The sequence below is a fragment of the Salmo trutta genome, chromosome 10 (assembly GCF_901001165.1).
Source record: "Salmo trutta chromosome 10, fSalTru1.1, whole genome shotgun sequence".
Taxonomy (NCBI): Eukaryota; Metazoa; Chordata; class Actinopteri; order Salmoniformes; family Salmonidae; genus Salmo; species Salmo trutta.
In genome coordinates this window covers 21,280,383-21,306,076 of record NC_042966.1, presented here as the reverse complement: position 1 = coordinate 21,306,076, position 25,694 = coordinate 21,280,383, and the positions used below count along the sequence as shown (strand labels likewise).

At 41.6% G+C, this 25,694-nt stretch overlaps 3 protein-coding genes across 3 annotated transcripts; 1 reads left to right on the top strand and 2 right to left on the bottom strand.

Annotated features, from left to right (window-relative positions):
• On the bottom strand, positions 1-13,055 carry LOC115201336 (meiotic recombination protein DMC1/LIM15 homolog). Its single transcript, XM_029764886.1, has 13 exons — positions 12,497-13,055; positions 12,134-12,178; positions 11,786-11,932; positions 11,539-11,621; positions 11,371-11,423; positions 11,192-11,233; positions 10,991-11,063; positions 7,806-7,897; positions 1,243-1,316; positions 937-1,051; positions 728-788; positions 476-592; positions 1-314 (listed from the first exon to the last, which is right to left on the bottom strand). Exons 1-13 carry the CDS (start codon positions 12,551-12,553, stop codon positions 245-247), a joined length of 1,029 nt encoding a protein of 342 aa, XP_029620746.1. The 5' UTR covers positions 12,554-13,055; the 3' UTR covers positions 1-244.
• A 96-nt stretch (positions 13,056-13,151) lies between these two features.
• LOC115201339 (translocase of outer mitochondrial membrane 22 homolog (yeast)) lies at positions 13,152-17,872 on the bottom strand. The gene is made up of 4 exons (XM_029764888.1): positions 17,580-17,872; positions 16,324-16,442; positions 15,321-15,438; positions 13,152-14,297 (listed from the first exon to the last, which is right to left on the bottom strand). The coding sequence occupies exons 1-4, from the start codon at positions 17,667-17,669 to the stop codon at positions 14,223-14,225; spliced, it is 402 nt and encodes a 133-aa protein (XP_029620748.1). The 5' UTR covers positions 17,670-17,872; the 3' UTR covers positions 13,152-14,222.
• Positions 17,873-18,255: 383 nt separating this feature from the next.
• Positions 18,256-23,809, top strand: LOC115201337 (transcription factor MafF). Its single transcript, XM_029764887.1, has 3 exons — positions 18,256-18,628; positions 20,103-20,189; positions 20,291-23,809. Exons 2-3 carry the CDS (start codon positions 20,157-20,159, stop codon positions 20,732-20,734), a joined length of 477 nt encoding a protein of 158 aa, XP_029620747.1. The 5' UTR covers positions 18,256-18,628; positions 20,103-20,156; the 3' UTR covers positions 20,735-23,809.
• The last annotated feature ends 1,885 nt before the right edge of the window (positions 23,810-25,694 follow it).

Below are 25,694 nucleotides of genomic sequence, written 5' to 3'. Positions count from 1 at the left end.
TTTTGACATTTTGTGTAGATCGTTAACAAAAACAAATGACAATTAAATCTATTTTAATCACAATTTGTAACACAACAAAATGTGTGAAAAGTCTAGGGGTATAAATACTTTCTGAAGGCACTATACATATAAACACCAAATAGTACAAATAGTCTTAATCAGAATTCAAAAAATTACGATTTGCTAAAACTGCCTAGTACTATATGTGGTTCCTCTCCTCTACTGGTAAATCCATGAGGGTCTTTCACTCTTTGGCATCAGCAATTCCCCCTGGAGTGATGGCGAAAGTGGCCTCGTTCTCAGGCATATCAGGACTGCAGGAGGTCATGGAAAAGAATGAAGCTATGAGGAGGTAGATCTTTCTCCATAAGCAAGAAAAATCATATTCGACCACTTCTTTTCAAGGGGGGGATGTTACTACTAAGGAATAATGAGAACAACATATATTGAGTGAGTGAACTTTCAGACTAATTACCTGTCAAATATCTTGGCAATCCTCAACTCTCCGCGTCCTTTCCTCAAGCTGATTCGTGTGGTGGACGCATGCGCCAGGATGTGCCCTCCAATCGGCTTCTTGGGATCAGCTTGGAACCTGACAGAGACAAGAGAAACCCTCTGATCAGAACTCCAGGCCAAAACCTGTTAGAACTTTAGCCGAGTGAGTTGCTGACTTTCCGTCAAATTTCAAACCAATCCCTAGTTTCTACATCTAGTTACAGTCACTTACGTCATCCCAGCTCCAGGGTCTGCAGTCATCTGGTTGGTGACAAACACTGCAACGTTGTACTCTAGGGAGAGGAGAGCAGAATACATAAATATCAATATGTCTACATCAATGAAAGGTTTACACAAAAGTCAAGAGTTTTTCTGCCAGTTATTCTGCTGCAGACTTAAATGCATAGTTTGCATATACGTATGCAAGAGAAGTCGCCAGACCTTCAGAGATCTTCTGCAGACGGGAGAGCATCTGGGCCAGCTTCTGCTGTCTCTCTGCCAACTCCCCTCGGCCAGAGAAATCTACCCGGAACAGAGCCATGATGGAGTCTATGATCTGAGGGGAGAAAGGGAAAAGACGTAGACACAAGACATTGTAAATGTGTATAAAACATAATAATGCATTATACCTGTCGGCATTATTTAAAGTGTTAACGAAAGATAGGTACAGTGATGGAAGTTGACAATATGAAAATATAACTATCATAAAACAAAGTGACATTGATTATCTTTTCTTTTCATTAATACCAGAAGTTTGAAGACGCCACCCTCCTCGTGGAATTTGGCCGCCACAAAATCCAACAGCTCCATCTGGTGTTCACCTGAAGTTGAAACCCAATTAGGTATACAGTACAAATGCCTAATCGTCTGATGTCATAACTACCAGTTAGGAAACACAGCAGTCAGCTTCAAATGTAAACAGTATTTTTTTTAAATACAAACAGACTCAAAATGTATACTTAACAAAATGTATACTCACTGTAGAGCCCTCAGTTCCGCTCTAAATGCCTTAGATAGCTCTTTTGTCCCACCCCACACACATGCGGAGACCGAACCTGGCTTACCTGGTGCCTCCGGAGACTAAACCTCTCTCATCGTCACTCAACGCCTAGGTTTACCTCCACTGTACTCACATCCTACCACACCATTGTCTGTACATTATGCCCAGAATCTATTCTACCACACCCAGAAATCTGCTCCTTTTATTCTGTCCCCAACGCACTAGACGACCAGTTCTTATAGCCTTTAGCCGTACCCTTATCCTACTCCCCCTCTGTTCCTCTGGTGATGTAGAGGTTAACCCAGGCCCAGTAGCCTCCAGTTCCACTCCTATTCCCCAGGCGCTATCATTTGTTGACTTCTGTAACCGTGAAAGCCTTGGTTTCATGTATGTTAACATTAGAAGCCTCCTCCCTAAGTTTGTTTTATTCACTGCTTTAGCACACTCCGCCAACCCTGATGTCCTAGCCGTGTCTGAATCCTGGCTTAGGAAGGCCACCAAAAATTCTGAAATTTCCATTCCCAACTACAACATTTTCCGCCAAGATAGAACTGCCAAACGGGGTGGAGTTGAAATCTACGGCAGAGATAGCCTGCAGAGTTTTGTCATGCTATCCAGGTCTGTGCCCAAACAGTTCGAGCTTCTACTTTTAAAAATCCACCTTTCCAGAAATAAGTCTCTCACTGTTGCCGCTTGTTATAGACCACCCTCAGCCCCCAGCTGTGCCCTGGGCACCATATGTGAATTAATTGCTCCCCATTTATCTTCAGAGTTTGTACTGTTAGGTGACTTAAACTGGGATATGCTTAACACCCCGGCCGTCCTACAATCTAAGCTAGATGCCCTCAATCTTACACAAATTATCAAGGAACCTACCAGGTACAACCCTAAATCCGTAAACACGGGCACCCTCATAGATACAGTGCCTTGCGAAAGTATTCGGCCCCCTTGAACTTTTCGACCTTTTGCCACATTTCAGGCTTCAAACATAAAGATATAAAACTGTAATTTTTTGTGAAGAATCAACAACAAGTGGGACACAATTATGAAGTGGAACGAAATTTATTGGATATTTCAAACTTTTTTAACAAATAAAAAACGGAAAAATTGGCCGTGCAAAATTATTCAGCCCCTTTACTTTCAGTGCAGCAAACTCTCTCCAGAAGTTCAGTGAGGATCTCTGAATGATCCAATGTTGACCTAAATGACTAATGATGATAAATAGAATCCACATGTGTGTAATCAAGTCTCCGTATAAATGCACCTGCTCTGTGATAGTCTCAGAGGTCCGTTTAAAGCGCAGAGAGCATCATGAAGAACAAGGAACACACCAGGCAGGTCCGAGATACTGTTGTGGAGAAGTTTAAAGCCGGATTTGGATACAAAAAGATTTCCCAAGCATTAAACATCCCAAGGAGCACTGTGCAAGCGATAATATTGAAATGGAAGGAGTATCAGACCACTGCAAATCTACGAAGACCCGGCCGTCCCTCTAAACTTTCAGCTCATACAAGGAGAAGACTGATCAGAGATGCAGCCAAGAGGCCCATGATCACTCTGGATGAACTGCAGAGATCTACAGCTGAGGTGGGAGACTCTGTCCATAGGACAACAATCAGTCGTATACTGCACAAATCTGGCCTTTATGGAAGAGTGGCAAGAAGAAAGCTATTTCTTAAAGATATCCATAAAAAGTGTTGTTTAAAGTTTGCCACTAGCCACCTGGGAGACACACCAAACATGTGGAAGAAGGTGCTCTGGTCAGATGAAACCAAAATCGAACTTTTTGGCAACAATGCAAAACGTTATGTTTGGCGTAAAAGCAACACAGCTCATCACCCTGAACACACTATCCCCACTGTCAAACATGGTGGTGGCAGCATCATGGTTTGGGCCTGCTTTTCTTCAGCAGGGGCAGGGAAGATGGTTAAAATTGATGGGAAGATGGATGGAGCCAAATACAGGACCATTCTGGAAGAAAACCTGATGGAGTCTGCAAAAGACCTGAGACTGGGACTGAGATTTGTCTTCCAACAAGACAATGATCCAAAACATAAAGCAAAATCTACAATGGAATGGTTCACAAATAAACATATCCAGGTGTTAGAATGGCCAAGTCAAAGTCCAGACCTGAATCCAATCGAGAATCTGTGGAAAGAACTGAAAACTGCTGTTCACAAACGCTCTCCATCCAACCTCACTGAGCTCGAGCTGTTTTGCAAGGAGGAATGGGCAAAAATGTCAGTCTCTCGATGTGCAAAACTGATAGAGACATACCCCAAGCGACTTACAGCTGTAATCGCAGCAAAAGGTGGCGCTACAAAGTATTAACTTAAGGGGGCTGAATAATTTTGCACGCCCAAATTTTCAGTTTTTTATTTGTTAAAAAAGTTTGAAATATCCAATAAATTTCGTTCCACTTCATGATTGTGTCCCACTTGTTGTTGATTCTTCACAAAAAATTACAGTTTTATATCTTTATGTTTGAAGCCTGAAATGTGGCAAAAGGTCGAAAAGTTCAAGGGGGCCGAATACTTTCGCAAGGCACTGTATCATCCTGACTACCCTGCCCTCTAAATACACCTCTGCTGTCTTCAACCAGGATCTCAGCGATCACTGATTCATTGCCTGCGTCCGTAATGGGTCCGCGGTCAAACGACCACCCCTCATCACTGTAAAATCCTCTCTAAAACACTTCAGCGAGCAGGCCTTTCTAATCGACCTGAACCGGCTATCCTGGAAGGATATTGACCTCATTCCGTCAGTAGAGGATGCCTGGTTATTCTTTTAAAGTGCTTTCCTCACCATCTTAAATAAGCATGCCCCATTAAAAAAATGTAGAACTAAGAACAGATATAGCCCTTGGTTCACTCCAGACTCGACTGCCCTTGACCAGCACAAAAACATCCTGTGGCGTACTGCATTAGCATCGAATAGCCCCCGCGATATGCAACTTTTCAGGGAAGTTAGGAACCAATATACACAGGCAGTTAGGAAAGCAAAGACTAGCTTTTTCAAACAGAAATTTGCATCCTGTAGCACACACTCCAAAAAGTTCTGGGACACTGTAAAGTCCATGGAGAATAGGAGCACCTCCTCCCAGCTGCCCACTGCACTGAGGCTAGGAAACACTGTCACCACCGATAAATCTACGATAATCGAGAATTTCAATAAGCATTTTTCTACGGCTGGCCATGCTTTCCACCTTGCTACCCCTACCCCGGTCAACAGCTCTGCACCCTCCACAGCAACTTGCCCAAGCCTCCCCCATTTCTCCTTCACCCAAATCGAGATAGCTGATGTTCTGAAAGAGATGCAAATCTGGACCCCTACAAATCAGCTGGGCTAGACAATCTGGACCCTCTCTTTCTAAAATGATCCGCCGCAATTGTTGCAACCCCTATTACTAGCCTGTTCAACCTCTCTTTCGTATCGTCTGAGATCCCTAAAGACTGGAAAGCTGCCGCGATCATCCCCCTCTTCAAAGGGGTTGACAATCTAGACCAAAACTGCTACAGACCAATATCTATCCTATCCTGCCTTTCTAAAGTCTTCAAAAGCCAAGTTAACAAACAGATCACCGACCATTTCGAATCCCACCGTACCTTCTCCGCTATGCAATCTGGTTTCCGAGTTGGTCATGGGTGCACCTCAGCTACACTCAAGGTCCTAAACAATATCATAACCGCCATCGATAAAAGACAATACTGTGCAGCCGTATTCATCAACCTGGCCAAGGCTTTCGACTCTGTCAATCACCGCATTCTTATCGGCAGACTCAACAGCCTTGGTTTCTCAAATGACTGCCTCGCCTGGTTCACCAACTACTTCTCAGAGTTCAGTGTGTCAAATCGGAGGGCCTGTTTTCCGGACCTCTGGAAGTCTCTATGGGGGTGCCACAGGGTTCAATTCTCGGGCCGACTCTTTTCTCTCTATACATCAATGATGTCACTTTTGCTGCTGGTGATTCTCTGATCCACCTCTACGCTGACAACACCATTCTGTATACTTCTGGCCCTTCTTTAACAAACCTCTAGACGAGCTTCAATGCCATACAACAATCCTTCCGTGGCCTCCAACTGCTCTTAAATGCAAGTAAAACTAAACGCATGCTCTTCAACCGATCGCTGCCCACACCCGCCCACCCGTCTAGCATCACTACTCTGGACGGTTCTGACTTAGAAACTACAAATACAGTTGGAGTCGGAAGTTTACATACACCTAGATTAGAGTCATTAAAACTCATTTTTCAACCACTCCACAAATTTCTTGTTAACAAACTATAGTTTTGGGAAGTCAGTTAGGACATCTACTTTGTGCATGACACAAGTCATTTTTCCAACAATTGTTTACAGACAGATTATTTAACTTATAATTCACTGTATCACAATTCCAGTGGGTCAGAAGTTTACATACACTAAGTTGACTGTGCCTTAAACAGCTTCCAGAAATTCCAGAAAATGATGTCATGGCTTTATAAGCTTCTGATAGGCTAATTGACATAATTCGATTCAATTGAAGGTGTACCTGTGGATGTATTTCAAGGCTTACCTTCAAACTCAGCGCCTCTTTGCTTGACATCATGGGAAAATCAAAAGAAATCACAAAATAGATGGGATCATGAGTAAAGAAAATTATGTAGATATATTGAAGCAACATCTCAAGACATCAGTCAGGAAGTTAAAAGCTTGGTCGCAAATGGGTCTTCCAAATGGACAATGACCCCAAGCAAACTTCCAAAGTTGTGGCAAAATGGCTTAAGGACAACAAAGTCAAGGTATTGGAGAGGCCATCACAAAGCCCTGACCTCAATCCTATAGAAACTTTGTGGGCAGAACTGAAAAAGCATGTGCGAGCAAGGAGGCCTACAAACCTGACTCAGTTACACCAGCTCTGTCAGGTGGAATGGGCCAAAATTCCCCCAACTTATTGTGGGAAGCTTGTGGAAGGCTACCCGAAACATTTGACCCAAGTTAAACAATTTAAAGGCAATGCTACCAAATACTAATTGAGTATATGTGAACTTCTGAACCACTGGGAATGTGATGAAAGAAATAAAAGCTGAAATAAATAAATCTCTACTATTATTCTGACATTTCACATTCTTAAAATAAAGTGGTGATCCTAACTGACCTAAGACAGGGAATTTTTACTAGGATTAAATGTCAGGAATTGTGAAAAACTGAGTTTAAATGTATTTGGCTAAGCTGTATGTAAACTTCTTACTTCAACTGTAGGTGTCTGGTTAGACTGTAAACTCTCCTTCCAGATTCACATTAACCATCTCCAATCCAAAATTAAATCTAGAATCGGCTTCCTATTTCGCAACAAAGCATCCTTCACTCATGCTGCTCAACATACTCTCGTAAAACTGACTATCCTACCAATCCTTGACTTCGGCGATGTAATTTACAAAATAGCCTCCAACACTCTACTCAGCAATTTGGATGTAGTCTATCACAGTGCCATCCATTTTGTCACCAAAGTCCCATATACTACCCACCACTGCGACCTGTATGCTCTCGTTGGCTGGCCCTCGCTTCATATTCGTCGCCAAACCCACTGGCTCCAGGTCATCTGTAAGTCTTTGCTAGGTAAAGCCCCGCCTTATCTCAGCTCACTGGTCACCATAGCAGCACCCACCCGTAGCATGCACTCCAGCAGCTCACTGGTCATCCCCAAAGCCAACTCCTCCTTTGGCCGCCTTTCCTTCCAGTTCTCTGCTGCCAATGACTGGAACGAATTGCAAAAATCACTGAAGCTGGAGTCTTGTATCTCCCTCACTAACTTTAAGCATCAGCTGTCAGAGCAGCTCTCCGATCATTGCACCTGTACACAGTCCATCTGTACATAGTCCACCCAACTACCTCATCCCCATATTGTTCATTTATTTTTTTGCTCCTTTGCACCCCAGTATCTATACTTGCACATTCATCTTCTGCACATCTATCACTCCAGTGTTTAATTGCTCAATTTTAATTATGGCCTATTTATTGCCTTACCTCCCTAATCTTACTACATTTGCACACACTGTATATATATTTTTATATTGTGTTTTATATATGTTTGTTTAATCCATGTGTACTCTGTGTTTGTGTCGCACTGCTTTGCTTTATCTTGGCCAGGTCGCAGTTGTAAATGAGAACATGTTCTCAACTGGCCTGCCTGGTTAAATAAAGGTGAAATAAAAAAATAAAAAAATAAATGTATATCTAAGATTGTGAAACTGCTTTCCTCAGACAATATGTTCTCAGGTTTAGGCAGTAATGATAAGAGAGGTACTGTTTAATGACTAAGTTAGACGTCTTACTGGTGTAGGCTCGGGCGTATAACACATTGTCGAGCACAGCATCATGGTCGACATTGAACCTGTCTGCTATGTCCTTCAGTCTGTCAGGACGACTAGAGGATCACATTAGGTTAAGGAAAACATAGGATTTCGTAAGAGACTAATGGCTGAGTCATGTGAATAAAAACACTGATACTTATGACCCTATATCCTCAGAAATACTTGCAAAGGTACAGGTGATTTCCCAGCTAACAACAAACGTTCCCACAACTTTAGAAAATGTTCCCTTAAGAGGCTCATTAACTAACATTTTCATGGGAATATTCCTGTGATGTGCAGGGAATGTTTCCAAGACACCATTCCCTTAATGTCAAATAGAACTTACCCAGAACGTGGTTACCATGTTCTCAGAACTTAAGATACTAATGTTCTATGGGGGACCAGTACGGAGAAAAAAATGTATGAAATGTATGCATTCACTACTGTAAGTCGCTCTGGATAAGAGTGTCTGCTATATGACTAAAATGTAAAATGTTCTAGACACAATTCATGGGAACGTTGCAAGAACATTCATGTGTCCAGTTTCTGTGGGTTAAAATAAAATTCCATCAACGTCCCACCAAACATACACAGAACATGGTTGTCATGTTCTCAAAATATACAGTACCAGTCAAAAGTTGGCACGTGCCATTTTTTTTTTTTTTTGACTATTCTCTACATTGTAGAATAATAGTGAAGACATCAAAACTATGAAATAACACATATGGAACGATGTAGTAACCAAAAAAAGTGTTAAACAAATCAAAATATATTTTATATTTGAGATTCTTCAAAGTAGCCACCCTTTGCCTTGATAACAGCTTTGCACACGATACCCCATAATGACAAAGCGAAAACAGGTTTTGAGAATTGTTTGCAAATGTATAAAAAAAATGGATTGGAGTCCATCTGTGGTAAATTCAATTGATTGGACATGATTTGGAAAGGCACACACCTGTCAATAAAACGTCTCACAGTTGTCAGTGCATGTCAGAGCAAAAACCAAGATACGAGGTCGAAGGAGACAGGATTGTGTTGAGGCACAGATCTGGGAAAGGGTACAAAAAATGTCTGCAGCATTGAAGGTCCCCAAGAACATAAGTGGCCTCCATCATTCTTAAATAAAATAAGTTTGGAACCACCAAGACTCTCCTTAGAGCTGGCCGCCCGGCCAAACTGAGAAATTGGAGAAGGGCTTTGGTCAGGGAGGTGACCAAGAACCCGATGGTCACTCTGATAGAGCTACAGAGTTCCTCTGTGGAGATGGGAGAACCTTCCAGAAGGACAACCATCTCTGGAGCACTCCACCAATCAGGCCTTTAGGGTAGAGTGGGGAGATGGAAGCCACTCCTCAGTAAAAGGCACATGACAGCCCGCTTGGAGTTTTCAATGAGACCATGAGAAAACAAGATTCTCTTGTCTAATGAAACCAAGATTGAACTATTTGGCCTGAATGCAAAGCGTCACATGTGGAGGAAACCTGGCACCATCCCTACGGTGAAGCATGGTGGTGACAGCATCATGCTGTGGGGATGTTTTTCAGCGGCAGGGACTGGGAGACTAGTCAGGTTCGAGGGAAAGATGAACGGAGCAAAGTACAGAGATCCTTGATGAAAACCTGCTCCAGAGTGCTCAGGACCTCAGACTGGGGCGAAGGTTCACCTTCCAACAGGACAACGACCCTAAGCACACAGCCAAGACAACGCAGGAGTGGCTTCAGGACAAGTCTCAATGTCCTTGAGTGGTCCAGCCAGAGCCCGGACTTGAACCCGATCGAACATTTCTAGAGAGACCTGAAAATAGCTTTGCATCGATGCTCCCAATTCAGCCTGACAGAGTTTGAAATGATCTGCAGACAAGAATGGAAGAAACTCCTCAAATACAGGTGTGCCGAGCTTGCAGTGTCATACCCAAGAAGACTCAAGGCTGTAATCGCTGCCAAAGGTGCTTCAACAACTGAGTAATGGGTCTGAATACTTATGTAAATGTGATATTAAAGGTTTTTATTTGTAATAAATTTGCTTTGTCACTATAGGGTATTGTGTGTAGATTGTTTTTGAATACTTTCCGAATGCACTGTATCTTAGCTACCTTAGTGTTAACTTTGCAGGCTGACTAGCATCTATTGAGTTGCAATAGCTTGGATACCCAAATCAACTGGAAGTATCTACAAAACAAGTTTTGAAGCCACATAATCGAAAAGGCTACATCTAATATTTGTTCCTAAAATGAATGTTCACGTTTCACAAATTATTATTTTGATTCAAATGATTTGATTCACCGCGATTGAACCCAATCCCAACTTATACAATGGTTAAGTGAGTTGTTCGTTTCGTCAAAAAATAATTGTTTCAATTAATCATATGAATCGCTCCCAAAAAGTTTATCAACTTTGTATGGCCTTATTTGCGAGTGTTGGTGGAAAGTTTTTGGGGACATGACTAAAACAATAATACTTGCCAATAATAGCTTAACTGTTAACTAAAGGGTACAATATATCCTTCATCTGGCTACCTAGTTATTCGTCTGTCCCCATCATACTTTATAGGCCCGTCACCTGCTGCTGCAATGTCCGACTGTTTCTCTCTCCTTGAGCAACGGCCCACGCATCTCGCACATATGCAGGTGATGTGCACAAACACAGATGTGCTAAAGTGACAAACCTATCCTGGCTGATGTGTTGATTTTTTATTTATGATAAAATATAAAAAATGTGCATAAATGAATTACATTAACAGAAATCATGAAATTAATGTCCATGACTTTTCCTCAACTTTTCTGGTTTTATAATTTTCCAAAACATTTTCAGGTCTGAAAAAAATAAAATGTTAATATTCCATGATTTTCATGACCATATGAACCCTGTCTGTGTATGTTTGATGTGACACTGATGGAATATTCTCCTAACCCTCAGAAAACTGGACACATGAATGTTCTTGAACCTTCCCATAAAACAAGTCTACAATATTAATATTCTGAGAACATTGTAACCACGTTCTAGATAAATTCTGCTCAACTTTAACTGAATGTTCTTCTAACTTCAACACCAACACAGAATATATACGGGTAACATTACAAAAACGTTCACTCTCTCCCTGAATTATTAGCTGGGTTTATATTGATGCAAATCTGGCTTTATAGATTAGAGCTCAGATAAATTTGGATACAAGGTGTTCTCTGTGTCGATGAAGATGACTTTTCCTCCTGTGTAGCCGTCCTCTCCAGGAAGCTGGGCTGTGACTGGAGAACAACAGAGACAAGGACTAAATGACAAGAACCCATGGAAGAACATCTGTAAGTTTCTAAAAACTGACTTCCAGGACTGGAAAAACTGGGACTACCGAAAAGACCCTCAGCCATTCACTTACCACATAGTGTATGAGAGAGCTGGGTCTTGCCTGTCCGAAACTCTGAGGGATAAAAACTGTACTGTTAAAGTGTGACAAAAACATGTTTTATATTTGACCCAGGTCAGGTCTTATACCTCATGAGCATGAGACTAATCATATCTTTGACTGAGGGACACACAGTCAGAAACAGAGTTCACCTCCAAATGCCTCAGTGATTGCCATGCTCTCCATACCTCCCCCAAGTAGTTTACTGCAGAGCAGACCGACGGATGAAGAGGAAAAATAGGAGTACTGTATTATATCGCAATATGACTCAGGAAAATGTATTAATATGAAAGGTTGAGCATGTTGGGGCGAATCTTAACTCAAACTCCAGGCTTCCAGTCATGATGTGGAACACTTGTTTCCTCTTCGCACTATATTCAAATGCTGTCAGGAAACCATTGGTCTACAATGAACACAAGAGCAAATGAAAACATGTCAACTGAAGTTTATTTGATTCATGTCTTCCATACCTCATCCCCAAACCGAATCTTTAGGGCCTTGACAATTAAACTAATCATGAGACACCAAAGTCCTCTATGCTGAAGGTGACTCAGCTGAGTCTCTCACCAGAATTTTCCCAGCAGCCTCTTTGATCTTGTCCACCTTTGCTTCTGAAAGGCCCTTGATGTTACACAGGGCTCTACGTGTGGTCATCTGGATCCCCTTTACTGTGCAGATACCCACAGACTTCAGTTTCTTTAAATCTGCCATGTTCTGAATGGATGGACGGTGGGTGGGATGGAAGGGGGGAGAGAAAGGGGTGGTGGTGGGAGAGAATAGAGTGTTTTTTTTTACTTATTAGCTTTGAGGTGTAATCTTGAGTTTATCTACCAACTGACCCATGACGAAGTTTCTATATACACTCAAGGGTCAGGGCAGACTACTTTCCTAGACCTTGTTTTCAGATATACTCACAATTCCATGCTTCTGTAGGGTGTCTATGTCTTGGAAAAAGGACTCCTGTGGGTAAAGAACATGACAAAACGTGTTTGAAACCATGTTAAGAAGTAAAATGATCTGCCACTGACTTAGGCTAGATGAAAGTAGTGTAGAAATTGAGTTACCACTACCAAACAATATATTAGCTAGCTATGTTATGAATGATTAACAATAAGTGACAGGTAACTTACTAGCTACAACAATACATTCTACCTGGGGAAAAAATAGCATGTACTGTAGCTAGCTAGTAGTAGCTACGAGAATGCTAGTGGCAAACAATACTGACAACCGCAGCCAGGCTAGCAAACAAGCTAACATTAGCTCGCTTAGGCAGGTTACCTCATCATCTTGGTATCCGGCCTCATCCTCCACAACTTGATCCTCGGCGGCTTTCATCTTGATTAGCGCAATGTAGCTACTAGTAGCGCTTGAACTAGATGGGTTTTTTGTTTGTTTCGGCGAGCTAGCTGCTAGCTAACGTTATAAGATACCAGTTAATAAATGGGGCAGGGGAAATAACATTTCTTGCGATGTCAGCAAGCGATCGGTTAGCCGCCCAACGTAAGCTATAGCTCCTGAAAGATGTTATCAACATCTACAGAATGAGGTTGCTTCTTTCACTAACTTGACAACCCTGTAAAATGTTGCAAAGCTAATGATGACTTTATCAAGATGAAAAATGACTTGCCACCTGAGATTTCTTATTGAGGTGGCGGGAATGTTTGACGCTCGTGCTGAAAGTTGAGAACTGTCAATCAAAAAGGTTCCACTCAGGAGATGCGCTCTCATCAGCAAAAATCAAGAGAAATGTCAAACTGTACATGCGAGATGCTCTCATGCTCTCTCATCAGCAACAATCAAGAGAAATGTCGAACTGTACATGCGAGATGCTCTCCTCAGCAACAATCAAGACAAATGTCAAACTGTACATGCGAGATGCTCTCCTCAGCAACAATCTTTGGTAGTGACTGATCTTGATGCACAAAAGCCACAGTCAATTTGTAGCATTTATCTGTAAGATACCTGTACTTTACTACAATATACAAATGTAATGTCTCTGATAGAGAAGGAATGTCACCTACATGTAAATAATCAAACAAGTTAACCTTAAAGAGGGCAAAGCAGCACATTACATTTCCCTGCACCCATCTAGCATATATGATAATACAACTTTTTTTGTAATGTCCATTTCGTTGGTGTTTTTATTCCTGCAGTCAGGTTGAACACACAAGACAGAATTTGCTCGTTGCAAAGTTAAGAGAACATACATTGCAAAGTGACAATAGAAAAAAGTAACTGACATTCTCTCTGGCTTGACAGGACTATGTGTACATTGACATAATATCTTTAGAGTTATACAGTATGCAGGGAAAGTGCTGTTTGAATCTTATCAAAATATACTTTTTGTGATGCATTTTTTTTATGGCTTTAATGCCCACAAATGAAACAATGTCTCAAGCGACACATGACATACATACTCTTATCACCAATGCTTTTGCAAAACCAGCAGACACTATAGATCTCAATGACCAACTGTGATTGTGAATATGACAGATCTATGATGTCAGTCATGTCTACCATGATTTTCCCACATACAAGTGGAATGAACACGTTCCCAAACCAAACACAGGATACAACAGTTTCAAGGCCATATGTAGCTACAGACCCACATTAAAAAAATTATATTCAGACCACACACACTATTGGTAACTTCTTATAACCACAATAATATCCCAATTTCTTCAATTATCCACCTGATCCAAATCCCCTGGAACACATACATATTTATATCGCTATGTATAAAAAAAGAAATTAAGTAAAAACAGTGCTCAGAAGACAGTGTGCAGAAGTCTCTGCAGGATGTCGAGTAAGAGAGACAGCGAACGGGACATTCGTTTTTGCAACATCCTCTAATCTCCTTAAATGGCCAATCCTGGATGTTGGAAGGAGCACATGTGCTGACCAGATGCAGCTTTGTATCCTCTTCTTTGTCTCTCTCTCTCTCTTTCCAAGCCTCCACTCTCCCTCATTGGTTGAAGCGCTAAGGCTGTCGGAGGGACATCGGTCACATTTTCACTGGAGCGGGAGGCATCAGCCCTGGCATCCCACCTGACATCCCTGCATTGGGGCCCAACAGGATCTACACAAGGAAGGGGCATCACAAAAACATTTGTTCATTGACAACATTGCAGATCCTAATGACTCCTAATGAAAGACTGATTTGCCCAATTCCAAATCCAACCCTTTTCACGGAGATCGAAAAGTATAGGATAGGTATACAGTGAGCACCAAAAGTATTGGGACAGTGACAATTTTGTTGATGTTTTGGCTCTGTACTCCAGCACTTTGGATTTGAAATTATACAATGACGATGAGGTTAAAGTGCATACTGTCATCTTTAATTTGAGGGTATTTACATCCATATTGGGTTAACTGTTCACAAATTACAGCACTTTTTGTACATAGCCCCCCCATTTTAGGGGACCAAATGCATTGGGACAAATTCACTTAAGTGCATTAAAGTAGTCAAAAGTTTAATATCTGGTCCCATATTCCTAGCCCGCAATGATTAAATCAAGCTTGTGACCCTACAAACTTGTTGGATGCTTTTATTGTTTGTTTTGGTTTTGTTTAAGATTATTTTGTGCCCAATAGAAATGAATGGTAAATAAAGTAGTGTCATTTGAGTCACTTTTATTGTAAATAAGAATAGAATGTTTCTAAACAATACTACATCCATGTGGATGCTACCAGGATTACGAATAATCTTGAATGAATCGTGAATAATGATGAGTGAGAAAGATAAAGGCATAAATATGATAACCCCCCAAACATGCTAACCTCACATTATTGTAATGGTGAGAGGTTAGCATGTTTTGGGGGTATGATACTTGTGCGTCTAACTTTCTCACTCATCATTATTAACGATTCACTCACTATCCATAATCATGGTGCTGTGTCACGGTCCCAATACTTTTGGAGCTCACTGTAGCTATATGATTATATCTCCACCTTGCTGTCTGATATGCTAGACAATTTGTGTGTACTTTTGGCCATATTGCATTTGTTTCTTCAGACATAAACAAGAGCCAAGACCATAATAGTAGGGCCTAGGTTGTGTATTTGGAACTGAACATCGTCTGTCAGAGGGATAGTACAGTACCTGTCTCTGCTGCTGTAGCTGCTGCTGCTCCAGCTGTAGTCTCTCAGTCTCAAACACCACCGGAAGGACCAGGATCATGAACGAGGTAGTGCCCACCCACAGGGCAGCGCGGGAGAAACTAAGAAACACAGAGGCAGGAGGGGAGATGGAAAGGTGGGGGTAAAATAACAAACAGATGTGGAGAGAGAACTGGAGTAGATAATAAACAGAGATGGCCTAACTGATTGTCCTTGGCAAGATCAGGGGCAGGCAGGGAAAACAGTCCTTGGAATACAGAGGAGCTGTTCAGAACTGTGAATGCAACATAGTGCTCCATCTACACACAGCTCCGTCCTCATTGTCTGTGTGTATTGTGAAGATTAGCCCAATAATGGATTAAAGGAGCTTGACGTTACTCCTTATAGTCCAAGGACCTTACATTTTCTGTTTAGAGGCAAATTATCTCTGGTTGCCAAAACAGCCAAATAATCCACCTAAATGTGAATCGATTTTCAATTGCTATCATATCACATCAAAATCATTTCACAAATGCAAAATATACACTTACTGTTTTAACACAGTTGCAGCTGACAGTATTTCTCACGTTTGTGGCGTCCGTCTTCTATTTACACACAGGTGTTCGGAGATGCAAATAGCTCATTAGCACAGGTATTTGGACTCTGTCTTCCGTAAACAAGTGCTGTAACATGGACATTTGGCCATGTTGGACCCCTAACCCCATAAAGGTGTAGTAATTTCACCTTTTATTACTATTATTATTATTTCTTGCTGATATGAAAGATACTTTTCTTATGTTTCCAAAACCATACCGCAAGTGATGCGTGTTAACGTTTAGGGCAAGCATCGGCGCTCTTTACAAAACTACCCCAGACACTATCGTCAATAGGCACTAAAGGTAGTTAGCTTCTATGAATGGGGTAGATGAAGATTTAAAACGAGAGGTCTACTCTAAGGCTACTGATACACCCAGAGCAGCCACGGCAGTTTTTAGGAGAACATTTACCTGAACAGCTTCTTGGCCACAGTGACTGAGCCCGATGCGGTCACCTCAGCCACAGAGCGCAGTGTATCAGGGAACATCTCAGTCAAACCCCACAGCCTCTCCATAATAGTCTCATCCAGCTGAGGGAACGAAGACACGAGGAAGTTACTACAACACAGATAACATGGTTATTTTAGACCCAATAAAAGAATGGAGGTACACTAAATGACCAAAAGTATGAGGATACCTGCTCGTCAAACATCTAAATCCAAAATCATGGGCATTAATATGGAGTTGGTCCCCTCCTTTGCTGCTGTAACAACCTCCACTCTTCCGGGAAGGCTTTCCACTAGGTATACTAGTGTTATGGAAAATGTGTTACAACAGTTCATCCCAAATTCTGCCACAAATTCTGTCGCCGTTCCAATTCATCCCAAAGGTGTTCGATGGGGTTGAGGTCAGGGCTTTGTGCAGGCTAGTCAAGTTCTTCCACAACGATCTCGACAAACCATTTCTGTATGGACCTCGCTTTGCGCACCTGGGCATTGTCATGCTGAAACAGGAAGGGGCCTTCCCCAAACTGTTGCCACAAAGTTGGATGCACAGAATCGTCTAGAATGTCATTATAGGCTGTAGCCCTAACATTTCCCTTTACTGGAACTAAGGGGCCCAGACCAAACCATGGAAAACAGCCCCAGACCATTATTCCTCCAATCACCAAACTTTACAGTTGGCACTACACATTCGGGCAGGTAGCGTCCTCATGGCATCCGCCAAACCCTGAGCGAGCCATTGGCTGTGGCTGAAATATCCGAATCCACTAATTTGAAGGGGTGTCCACATATTTTTGTATATAGAGAGTATAGTAACTACATGAATGAAGTATTTTACTGTCTCAAAAGTAACCAGCTCTGTTGGGGAACTAGTTAGTACTGTAAATTACAGATTACTGAATGACACATGACCGTTTTAGACAATTCTTACAAGGTACCCACACCATGGGACATCTGACTTATTTGATTTAATTACATTTACAGTACAGTCAGTTACAGTACAGATACATGTAAAACAGATATTATAGCTGTACATGTGACAGTTAGCTAGCTAGCTAACACGCCAACGTTAGCAAACTAGCTAGCAATTACTCGCATAACGAATGACCCTGAGTAGCTACAGCTAGCTAGCTAGTCAAATAGGCATACCACTCAAGTGAAACTGTACGTATGATCGTGCATGACAGTTACGGGGTGACGTGTCAAGTTTCCATTCATCTTTACCTCTTCATCTTCATCTTCATCAATCTCGCCTTCTGGGGGACGGGTCTCGACTGGGCCCGCAGCCGGTGATAGCTCTTCGATTCCAGCCATGGAAAACTGTTCTCGCGCCGCTTACCAGCCGGTGTGTTTAGCTAATTTAAAATGTACCTCAATTGGTGGAAGGGCAAATCAGTATTTTAATGTTTTATCGTGGAATTATTGCGTTGGACCCAAGAGGTGAGCATTGGTCCTGCGACAATCTGAGGTCACTCGGTTAAAAGCTACATGTGCGTTGGATGACGGCAAAAATGGTTACTTGCTTGACTAGCTCAAATAAATTGCGCCCTCTGTTGTACGAGAGGTCTAATAGTGTGTTTCGGGATTGAACAGAAAACGGTAAAAAAAAAAAAAATCTGTTATGAAACAGATTATAGTATTTCTGTATTAGAAATTGTGTTTTTTGGGCTAGTAATCCACTATAAGAGGAGCCTCAACATTTTTGATTTCCAAATGCAATGTATTAGTAAGGAGTCAGCCTCTCCCCTTTCTATAAGCATTATTGCAATTTCAGGTTGTTGCTTCTTATTTCACTTTTATAAACATGAAAGTAATTTTCACTAACATTCACTAAGTGAGCAAGCAGCAAATGCAGCTGACTATTCCTTTGGAATGTCATTCTTCCCTAATCTATTTTCCTTTTCCATGCACATGCCTTTCTAAATCAATAAGGATAGGAAAGGAGAGGCAGGTCATCATCATGGAAAAGTTTGGGACGCAGGGAATCCGTATTGTTTACATCCTTCCATCTCGTACGCTGGGGGCGGGCGGGATCCACCCTCATTCTTTAGAGTTTACGTCATTGTAACTGTGTTTTTTGTGAATGAAAGAATCCAACCCCACAGAACAGAGTAATTCCGGGAAAAGGCGAACTGACATTTTGTCGCTTGACTCGCTTCGACTGAACACAGTATTTGACGTTTCTCCGTGTTTTAAAAACATTTGTTTATAGAATTGTGTTGACAACTGAAGGACTGGCAGCTGGTACTCTCCAACGACATAGCCAAGGACAAGTAAGTAGGCAGCTGTTTGCTTTTCTGGTTAGCCACCTAGCATTGGCTAATCTATGTTGCTGGCTAATGTGCTAGCTAGAGTACTAGCTAACGTTAGCATGTTGTTGAGTTAGCCTTGCGAAATTGTTCCAATTTGACAACAAAGACACGACCACATTCACTATTTACATATCTAGATGTAATTCGATATTTGGTGTTCTGTTTAAAATTGTGTAGGTTCTCATAAAATTAACGTTTTAAACGTTTCTTAAAGAAATGGGTGGCCACCTGCGCACTTGCAATGGCCGTGTGTTTACTATCGCATCGAGTTAGCGTAGCATGGCGCACCTAGCTCGCCAGCTCCCTTCCGTATAAGGAAATGGGTGGATTGTTATTGAGAATTAAATGTTTACGTAGGGGGCATCTTCCCGTTTATTCCGTTAATAACGAAAGTCGGTTTATGAAACAACAATATATTTTGAACGGAAAATATGGCTTTGTGTTTCTGCTTCTCAGCTAGTTTTTAATGATGTATTGAAACGTCATTTGGTCGACATCTAACGTCAGCACTGTATTGTGTTACAACACTATTATTAGGCACAAAATACTGCTTTAAATTGAGAATTTCAGGAAACATGTATGTTAAATATTTTATGGAGTTTTTTTTACAAAATGCATGTAAGTGAGTGATAGTAGTCAGACACTAGCGGTGGGCAGCTTATTGCTGAATCACTATGACTTTATGAAATGGTCATATCGGTTTACAACGGCGCCTCGTGGTAGGACAGTCGTTGAGTGTACAGTCACTTCCCACGCATTTCAGAAAACGGTAAGGTCAAGGATCCACCGAAAGCAAACTCATGTCAGGTTTAGAACAATCATTATTATCAGGTTTAGACTAGACAATGTAAGGTTGTGAATGATTATGACAACATGGTGAGGATAGCTTACATCAAAGACAAGAATAACTGATAAAGTAACACTCAAAACACGGATGCCATTTGTCTTGAATAGATAAGATATTAGAATGTTAAAAAAAATATCCTCAGAATGCTGAGTTTCACATGCAAGAGTACAACCCAACCAGCCTCAAATTAACCTTGCTTTGAGCATTTGGAAAAGCACTATGTCCAATCCATTAGGTTATTACTGTATTATTACCAATTCATGTTTTGGAGAGGCCAGTTCTGCTATGAGTGTTAGGAAGAAGTGGTTACTAGTGTTTGAGGGGAACACCTGCTTTGAGCAATGTGGGATGGGCATATGATAGGCCCAACTTCCCTTCACGATTCCAGCTGGGAGAAATCTTCAACTTTCAAAAATTGTGGCATGTTTCTTTCTTATTTATTTTTTCCCAAAAGAAAATCTTCAGTCCAAGATTGAATATCTTAATATCCTACTATACCAAGCAGTATATAGGGGAACACGTGAAATTAATATTTATCAAATGCTTCAACTTAATTGAATGGCCTTTTTCTCACTCCCTCTCTTGTAGATCGTCTGTAAATCTGTGTTTACTGGTGTCGGAGACAGAGGATAAAGCCAGACCATGACGTCAGAAAGAAGCAGCAAAGCCCTGAAGGTAGAATTACAAAACATTTCAGTTTGGAGTTTATTCAATTTTAAAGTACATTTTACACGTACTTTGCAAAGAAAATGGTCAAACTCTCCATCCCTCTCCAGGTGAAGCGGGAGTGTGGTGAGAATGTTCCGGTGTTGTCGGACAGCGAGCTCATGTCCTTGTCTGTACGGGAGCTCAACCTCCACCTACGGGGTCTATCCCGCGAGGAGGTCCAGAAGCTCAAGCAGCGCCGACGCACCCTGAAGAACCGTGGCTACGCGGCCAGCTGCCGGGTGAAGCGGGTGTCCCAGCGCGAGGCCCTGGAGCAGCAGAAGAAGGAGCTCCAGAGGGAGGTGGAGAGGCTGGGTGTGGAGAACGCTGGGATGAGGAGAGAGCTGGAGGGCCTGGGGGCCAGGCTGGCTGCCCTGCAGAGGTTCGCCCGTGGGTTAGAGTCTGGAGGAGGTAACATCCTGGCTACGGCCCCACGCCTGAACACAGCCTCGGTCATTACCATAGTGAAGACCCCGCCACAGGCCCACGTCCAAAGAGAGCAGGGGGGCTCCTAGGAGGAACCGATTGGGCTGGGGAGGGACTCATGCACACACATACTCTCATATAGACACACACACAGGCAGACACATGGAGAGCGCAGGAGGATTGGAGGAACACAGACAAATAGGCACTTATGAAACTCATGCGCTTAAGATGATACACATACACTCGCACACCAGGGTTTCCGTTAGGACAATGTGACACCAGACCTTTGACCGGCAGTGTTTTAATTTACCGGACATTTAAGATGTTTACCGGACCCATATGTATTGGGTGTGTAACCTGATTAGGGCGTCCACCCACGGTGCTCAGAATGACAGAAATCACATTTCGATTATGGTTATTCTTCTTAACGGGACATGGAACTCGAGGGTGCAACGATGTGAATACTTCTTACCGAATTCCGATGCGCAATTTGAAGATGTTAGAATAACTGTCCACATTTACTTTTCCTCAGCCAACAAGATGAGTAATGAACATAGCCTATGTCAATCTACTATTCCCCCATAGGAGAAAAGTTGACCTATTCTATTGGTCAGCTTGTCATTCTGTGTGAGAAAGAAATAGCCTATTCCAAACAGACTGGGGACGATAGATCCCAAATTCATTCAACCAGTAGGCCTAGGCTACATCCCATTTTTTAAACCAATGAGGCTCATGCAACACATCTGAAAGTTTAGCTTAAAATGTTAAAACACATTTCTTCACATTATAAGCACAGGAATTCCACACAAGGCAGTAGGCTATGTGCGAATGTTCGTTCCATAATACAGTTAGGAAAAAATAGTTGTCAAAAGCACACCACACATGCGAGCGGTTTCATGAGACAGAGTTGAAAATATGTTAGAAATTTAGAAAGAGTGGACCTCTAAAGATGCAACAACTAGCATGGGCTGATTATATTACTAGGATTGTGCCTTTCGGCTACTGGACAATGAAAGAAAGTTGATCTGAAAACAAGTAGAACATGAGAAATAGGCTACTGGTTTCAATAGAATATGCAACTCTTTAGAAAATAATTGCCTGCACGTTTGGTTGGATTTTGGCTAGGCTACTTTGAAGCAAGGTAAGACATGCCTCATAATGTTTAGTAAAACGTTCAGGTTTCAAACAATTAAGTATATGTTTTCAAAATACATACTGCCTCCTGCTCATTGCAAAGTGGTGTGTTGACACGCTGAAGCCTGCCTAGTTGCCTATGCACTTGAATGGCAAATGGGAAGTGCGCTTCAATTAACAGTTGATAAATAAAAATAGTAGCTAATTTTAATCATGACCATCAAAACTGTTAACACAGGATTGCATATAGAATTGTTGTGCAGTGATTGGGCTTATAGTAGCACGTTTCACTCCAGCAGCAACAAACAAGCTGTTTGATGAGCTGTAGCAGCAGCTCTTGCGCTACATCGACTGGTATTTCAATCAATAAATAGGCTATAATGCATTTTCACAATGCGATTTTCCTTCTTCTCCAGGACAATAGGCCGGCGGCAATTTTATTTATCAGCCAAAAGCCAGCTATTACCGGCTAACGGAAACCCTGTCACAAACACACACAAGTAAGGTGTTCAGTCAGTGACAAATACTCACTCTAAACCCAGCCAACACACATACAGACTCATACAGATGTGCAGTTGAGGAAACATGACTGCTGACGAGTCCGGCTGAGGCACGACAGGCGTGCAAAACAGGGACATAGACAACATCCCTCGACAAAGCCAGTCTTGCTGCTGGTGCTCTCTGATACTGCTACTCAACAGGCTGAGCCGGCTAGCGCTCTGCCTTCTAGCATGGCATCTAGCCCCGCTACACAATGTCTGAGTTAATCAGACTCTTCCGCAGCTTCTTCCAATGCAAGCTTTGCGTTTTAAACGGCATCACAATTGACATCTGTACATATCTTGGAGTGTTGTTCATCTGTACTCTTGTGTGTCGATACTATTGTGCTTCACTGTGTTGCCGTTCGTAGTGGCTACATGGGTGTTTTTCAACTGCACAGTGCACATTTTGGTTTGTTATAAACAGCTTTGGTTGTAGTTGGTCATTGCTGGAAACAGTTGAAAAATCCACATCTCGTAGAATACTATGTCAATGCAAAAATCTATTGATACATTCCTTTATGTTATTTTGTAATGTTTATACAAGAGACAAATGTTTGAGCGAACATTTATTCAGAGGTATTCTATTTTATTTGTATTTAAAGAATAGATATTACAAAAGCTAATGAGTGCTGTGGTGTAATGTATGTTTCAAATACCTGCGTATGACTAGTTTGGGGAAATTCTCACGTCTAATTGTTGTACTGAGTGTGTGACGATTATTTGTGTAATGTTTAACTGTCGTAATGAGCTGTTTAGATATGCTAAAAGCCGATGGTCATGTTGCTGTAAGATGATTTTAGTATGCGTGTACACCATATTTGTACTAATTTCATAGTGAGTCGAGTGGCTTGTTGTAGGGATATTATTTTTCTATCAAGTACCAAGGTGATGATACGTATTGTTATTTATGATACATTTTATTTCACGTTTGTTTTCTGAAATGGCTCGAGAGGGAGAGTAACACTGTAAGGAGAAAGATCGAAGGAAAAGAATGGTAAAGGAATAAAAGAATGAGGCAGAGATGAAAAAGGGATAACAGGATGTGAAGGAAAGATGTGGTGGTAGAAGAGGATTTGGGAGGTGAATGAGGAAGGAGAAGAGGACCGATATGTGGTGCTTAATTCAGTTGAAAACCTTGTAACATCCATGATTTATCAATAAATCCCTGCTGACTCTTAATAGACTGGGGTTGACTTAATGTTCGGAAAGTAATAGCAATATGATTTAAATTGTCAATAGTGACATTGTGTTGATTACTCCTGTAAGATATATTTAGCTATCTGCTCAATATCAATGTTGCATAGCATTTATCCTCAGTAATATCTAATGTCTCATCTAAGATTATTGTCAAATTATGCTGGATGTTTTGTTATACAGCAAAACAAAAATGGTCTTTGTATTTATTACATGTATTTTTTCTATGGTGAAAATTAAGTACATTGTCTATTTTATATATTAATAATTGAAATAAATGTTGTATATATTGTACATAAAATGGTGTGATTTATCCTTTATACTGTATACAGTGCATTCGGAAAGTATTCAGACCCCTTAACTTTTCCTACTTTTTATGTTACACCCTTCTAAAATGGATGAAATATTTTTTGTCCTCAATCTACACACAATTCCCCATAATCAAAGCGCAAAAAGGTTACTTATTTACATAAGTATTCAGACCCTTTGCTATGAGTCTCAAAATTGAGCTCAGATGCATCCTGTTTCCATTGATCATCCTTGAGATGTTTCTGCAACTTGATTGTGGAGTCCACCTGTTGTAAATTCAATTGACTGGACATTATTTGGAAAGGCACACACCTGTGTATATATATATAAGGTCCCACAGTTGACAGTGCACGTCAGAGCAAAAACCAAGCCATGAGGTCGAAGGAATTGTCTGTAGATCTCCGAGATAAGATCGTGTCGAAGCACAGATCTGGGGAAGGGTACCAAAAACTTTCTGCAGCATTGAAGGTCCCCAAGAATGCAGTGGCCTCCATCATTCTTAAATGGAAGAAATTTGGAACCACCAACTCTTCCTAGAGCTGGCCGCCCGGCCAAACTGAGCAATTGGGGGAGACGGGCCTGAGAGAAGGGCCTGGTGGTCACTCTGACAGAGCTCCAGAGTTCCTCTCTGGAGATGGGAGAACCTTCCAGAAAGACAACCATCTCTGCAACACCACCAATCAGGCCTTTATGGTAGAGTTGCCAGACAGAAGCCACTCCTCAGTGAAAAGCACATGACAGCCCACTTGGGGTTTGCCAAAAAGCATCTAAAGGACTCTGACCATGAGAAACAGGATTATCTGGTCTGATGAAACCAAGATTTAACTCTTGCCTGAATGCCAAGCATCATGTTTGGAGGAAACCTGGCACCATCACTTTTTTTAATTCACCTTTATATAACCAGGTAGGCCAGTTGAAAACAAGTTCTCATTTACAACTGTGACCTGGCCAAGATAAAGCAAAGCAGTGCTACACAAACAACAACACAGAGTTACACATGGAATAAACAAATGTATAGTCAATAACACAATAGAAAAAGTCTATACAGTGCGTGCAAATGGTGTATCACATTGGGTGAGGCGGGTTGCCGGAAGGTATATTTAATTTAAAACATGGAAAAAGGGATTATATATTTCAATATATTTCACAAATAAAGACGGAAAAAACAAACATTTACACGGGAGAACGACAAACAACGTCTGCACTGCTACGCCATCTTAGGTGAAGCATGGTGGTGGTAGCATCATGCTATGGGGCTGATTTTCAGCACCAGGGACTGGGAGACTAGTCAGGATTGAGGGAAAGATGAACGGAGCAAAGTACAGAGAGATCCTTGATAAAGACCTGCTCCCAAGTGCTCAGAACCTCAGACTGGGGAGAAGGTTCACCTTCCAACAGAACACAACGACCTTAAGCACACAGCCAAGACAATGCAGAAGTGGCTTCGGGACAAGTCTCTGAATGTCTTTGAGTGGCCCAGCCAGAGCCCGATTGAACATCTCTGGAGAGAACTCAAAATAGCTGTGCAGCGACACTCCCTATCCAACCTGACAGAGCCTCAGAGGATCTGCAGAGAATGGGAGAAACGCCCCAAATACAGGTGCCAAGCTTGTAGCGTCATACCAAGAAGACTCGAGGCTGTAATCGCTGCCAAAGGTGCTTCAGCAAAGTACTGATTAAAGGGTCTGAATACTTATGTAAATGTAATATTTGTAATAAATTAACAAACATTCCTAAAAACCTGTTTTTGCTTTGTCATTATGGGGTAGTGTGCCGATTGATGAGGACATCAATTTAATTAATTTTAAAATAAGGTTGTAACGTAACAAAATGTGGAAAAGGTCAAGGGGTCCGAATACTTTCCGAATGC

Bases quoted from the DNA above. Each gene is read 5' to 3' on its own strand.
- LOC115201336 (XM_029764886.1), bottom strand. From the start codon at position 12,553: ATGAAAGCCGCCGAGGATCAAGTTGTGGAGGATGAGGCCGGATACCAA. The intron at 7,898-10,990 runs GTATCCAAATTT...GTGATCCTCTAG, and splicing joins ATCGACACAGAGAACACCTT to TCGTCCTGACAGACTGAAGG. The intron at 315-475 runs GTAATTAGTCTG...GACCTCCTGCAG, and splicing joins ATTGCCAAGATATTTGACAG to TCCTGATATGCCTGAGAACG.
- LOC115201339 (XM_029764888.1), bottom strand. From the start codon at position 17,669: ATGGCTGGAATCGAAGAGCTATCACCGGCTGCGGGCCCAGTCGAGACC. The intron at 16,443-17,579 runs GTAAAGATGAAT...TCGTTCCCTCAG, and splicing joins ATGAAGATGAAGATGAAGAG to CTGGATGAGACTATTATGGA. The intron at 15,439-16,323 runs GTAAATGTTCTC...TGTGTTTCTTAG, and splicing joins GTGGCCAAGAAGCTGTTCAG to TTTCTCCCGCGCTGCCCTGT.
- LOC115201337 (XM_029764887.1), top strand. From the start codon at position 20,157: ATGACGTCAGAAAGAAGCAGCAAAGCCCTGAAG. The intron at 20,190-20,290 runs GTAGAATTACAA...ATCCCTCTCCAG, and splicing joins GAAGCAGCAAAGCCCTGAAG to GTGAAGCGGGAGTGTGGTGA.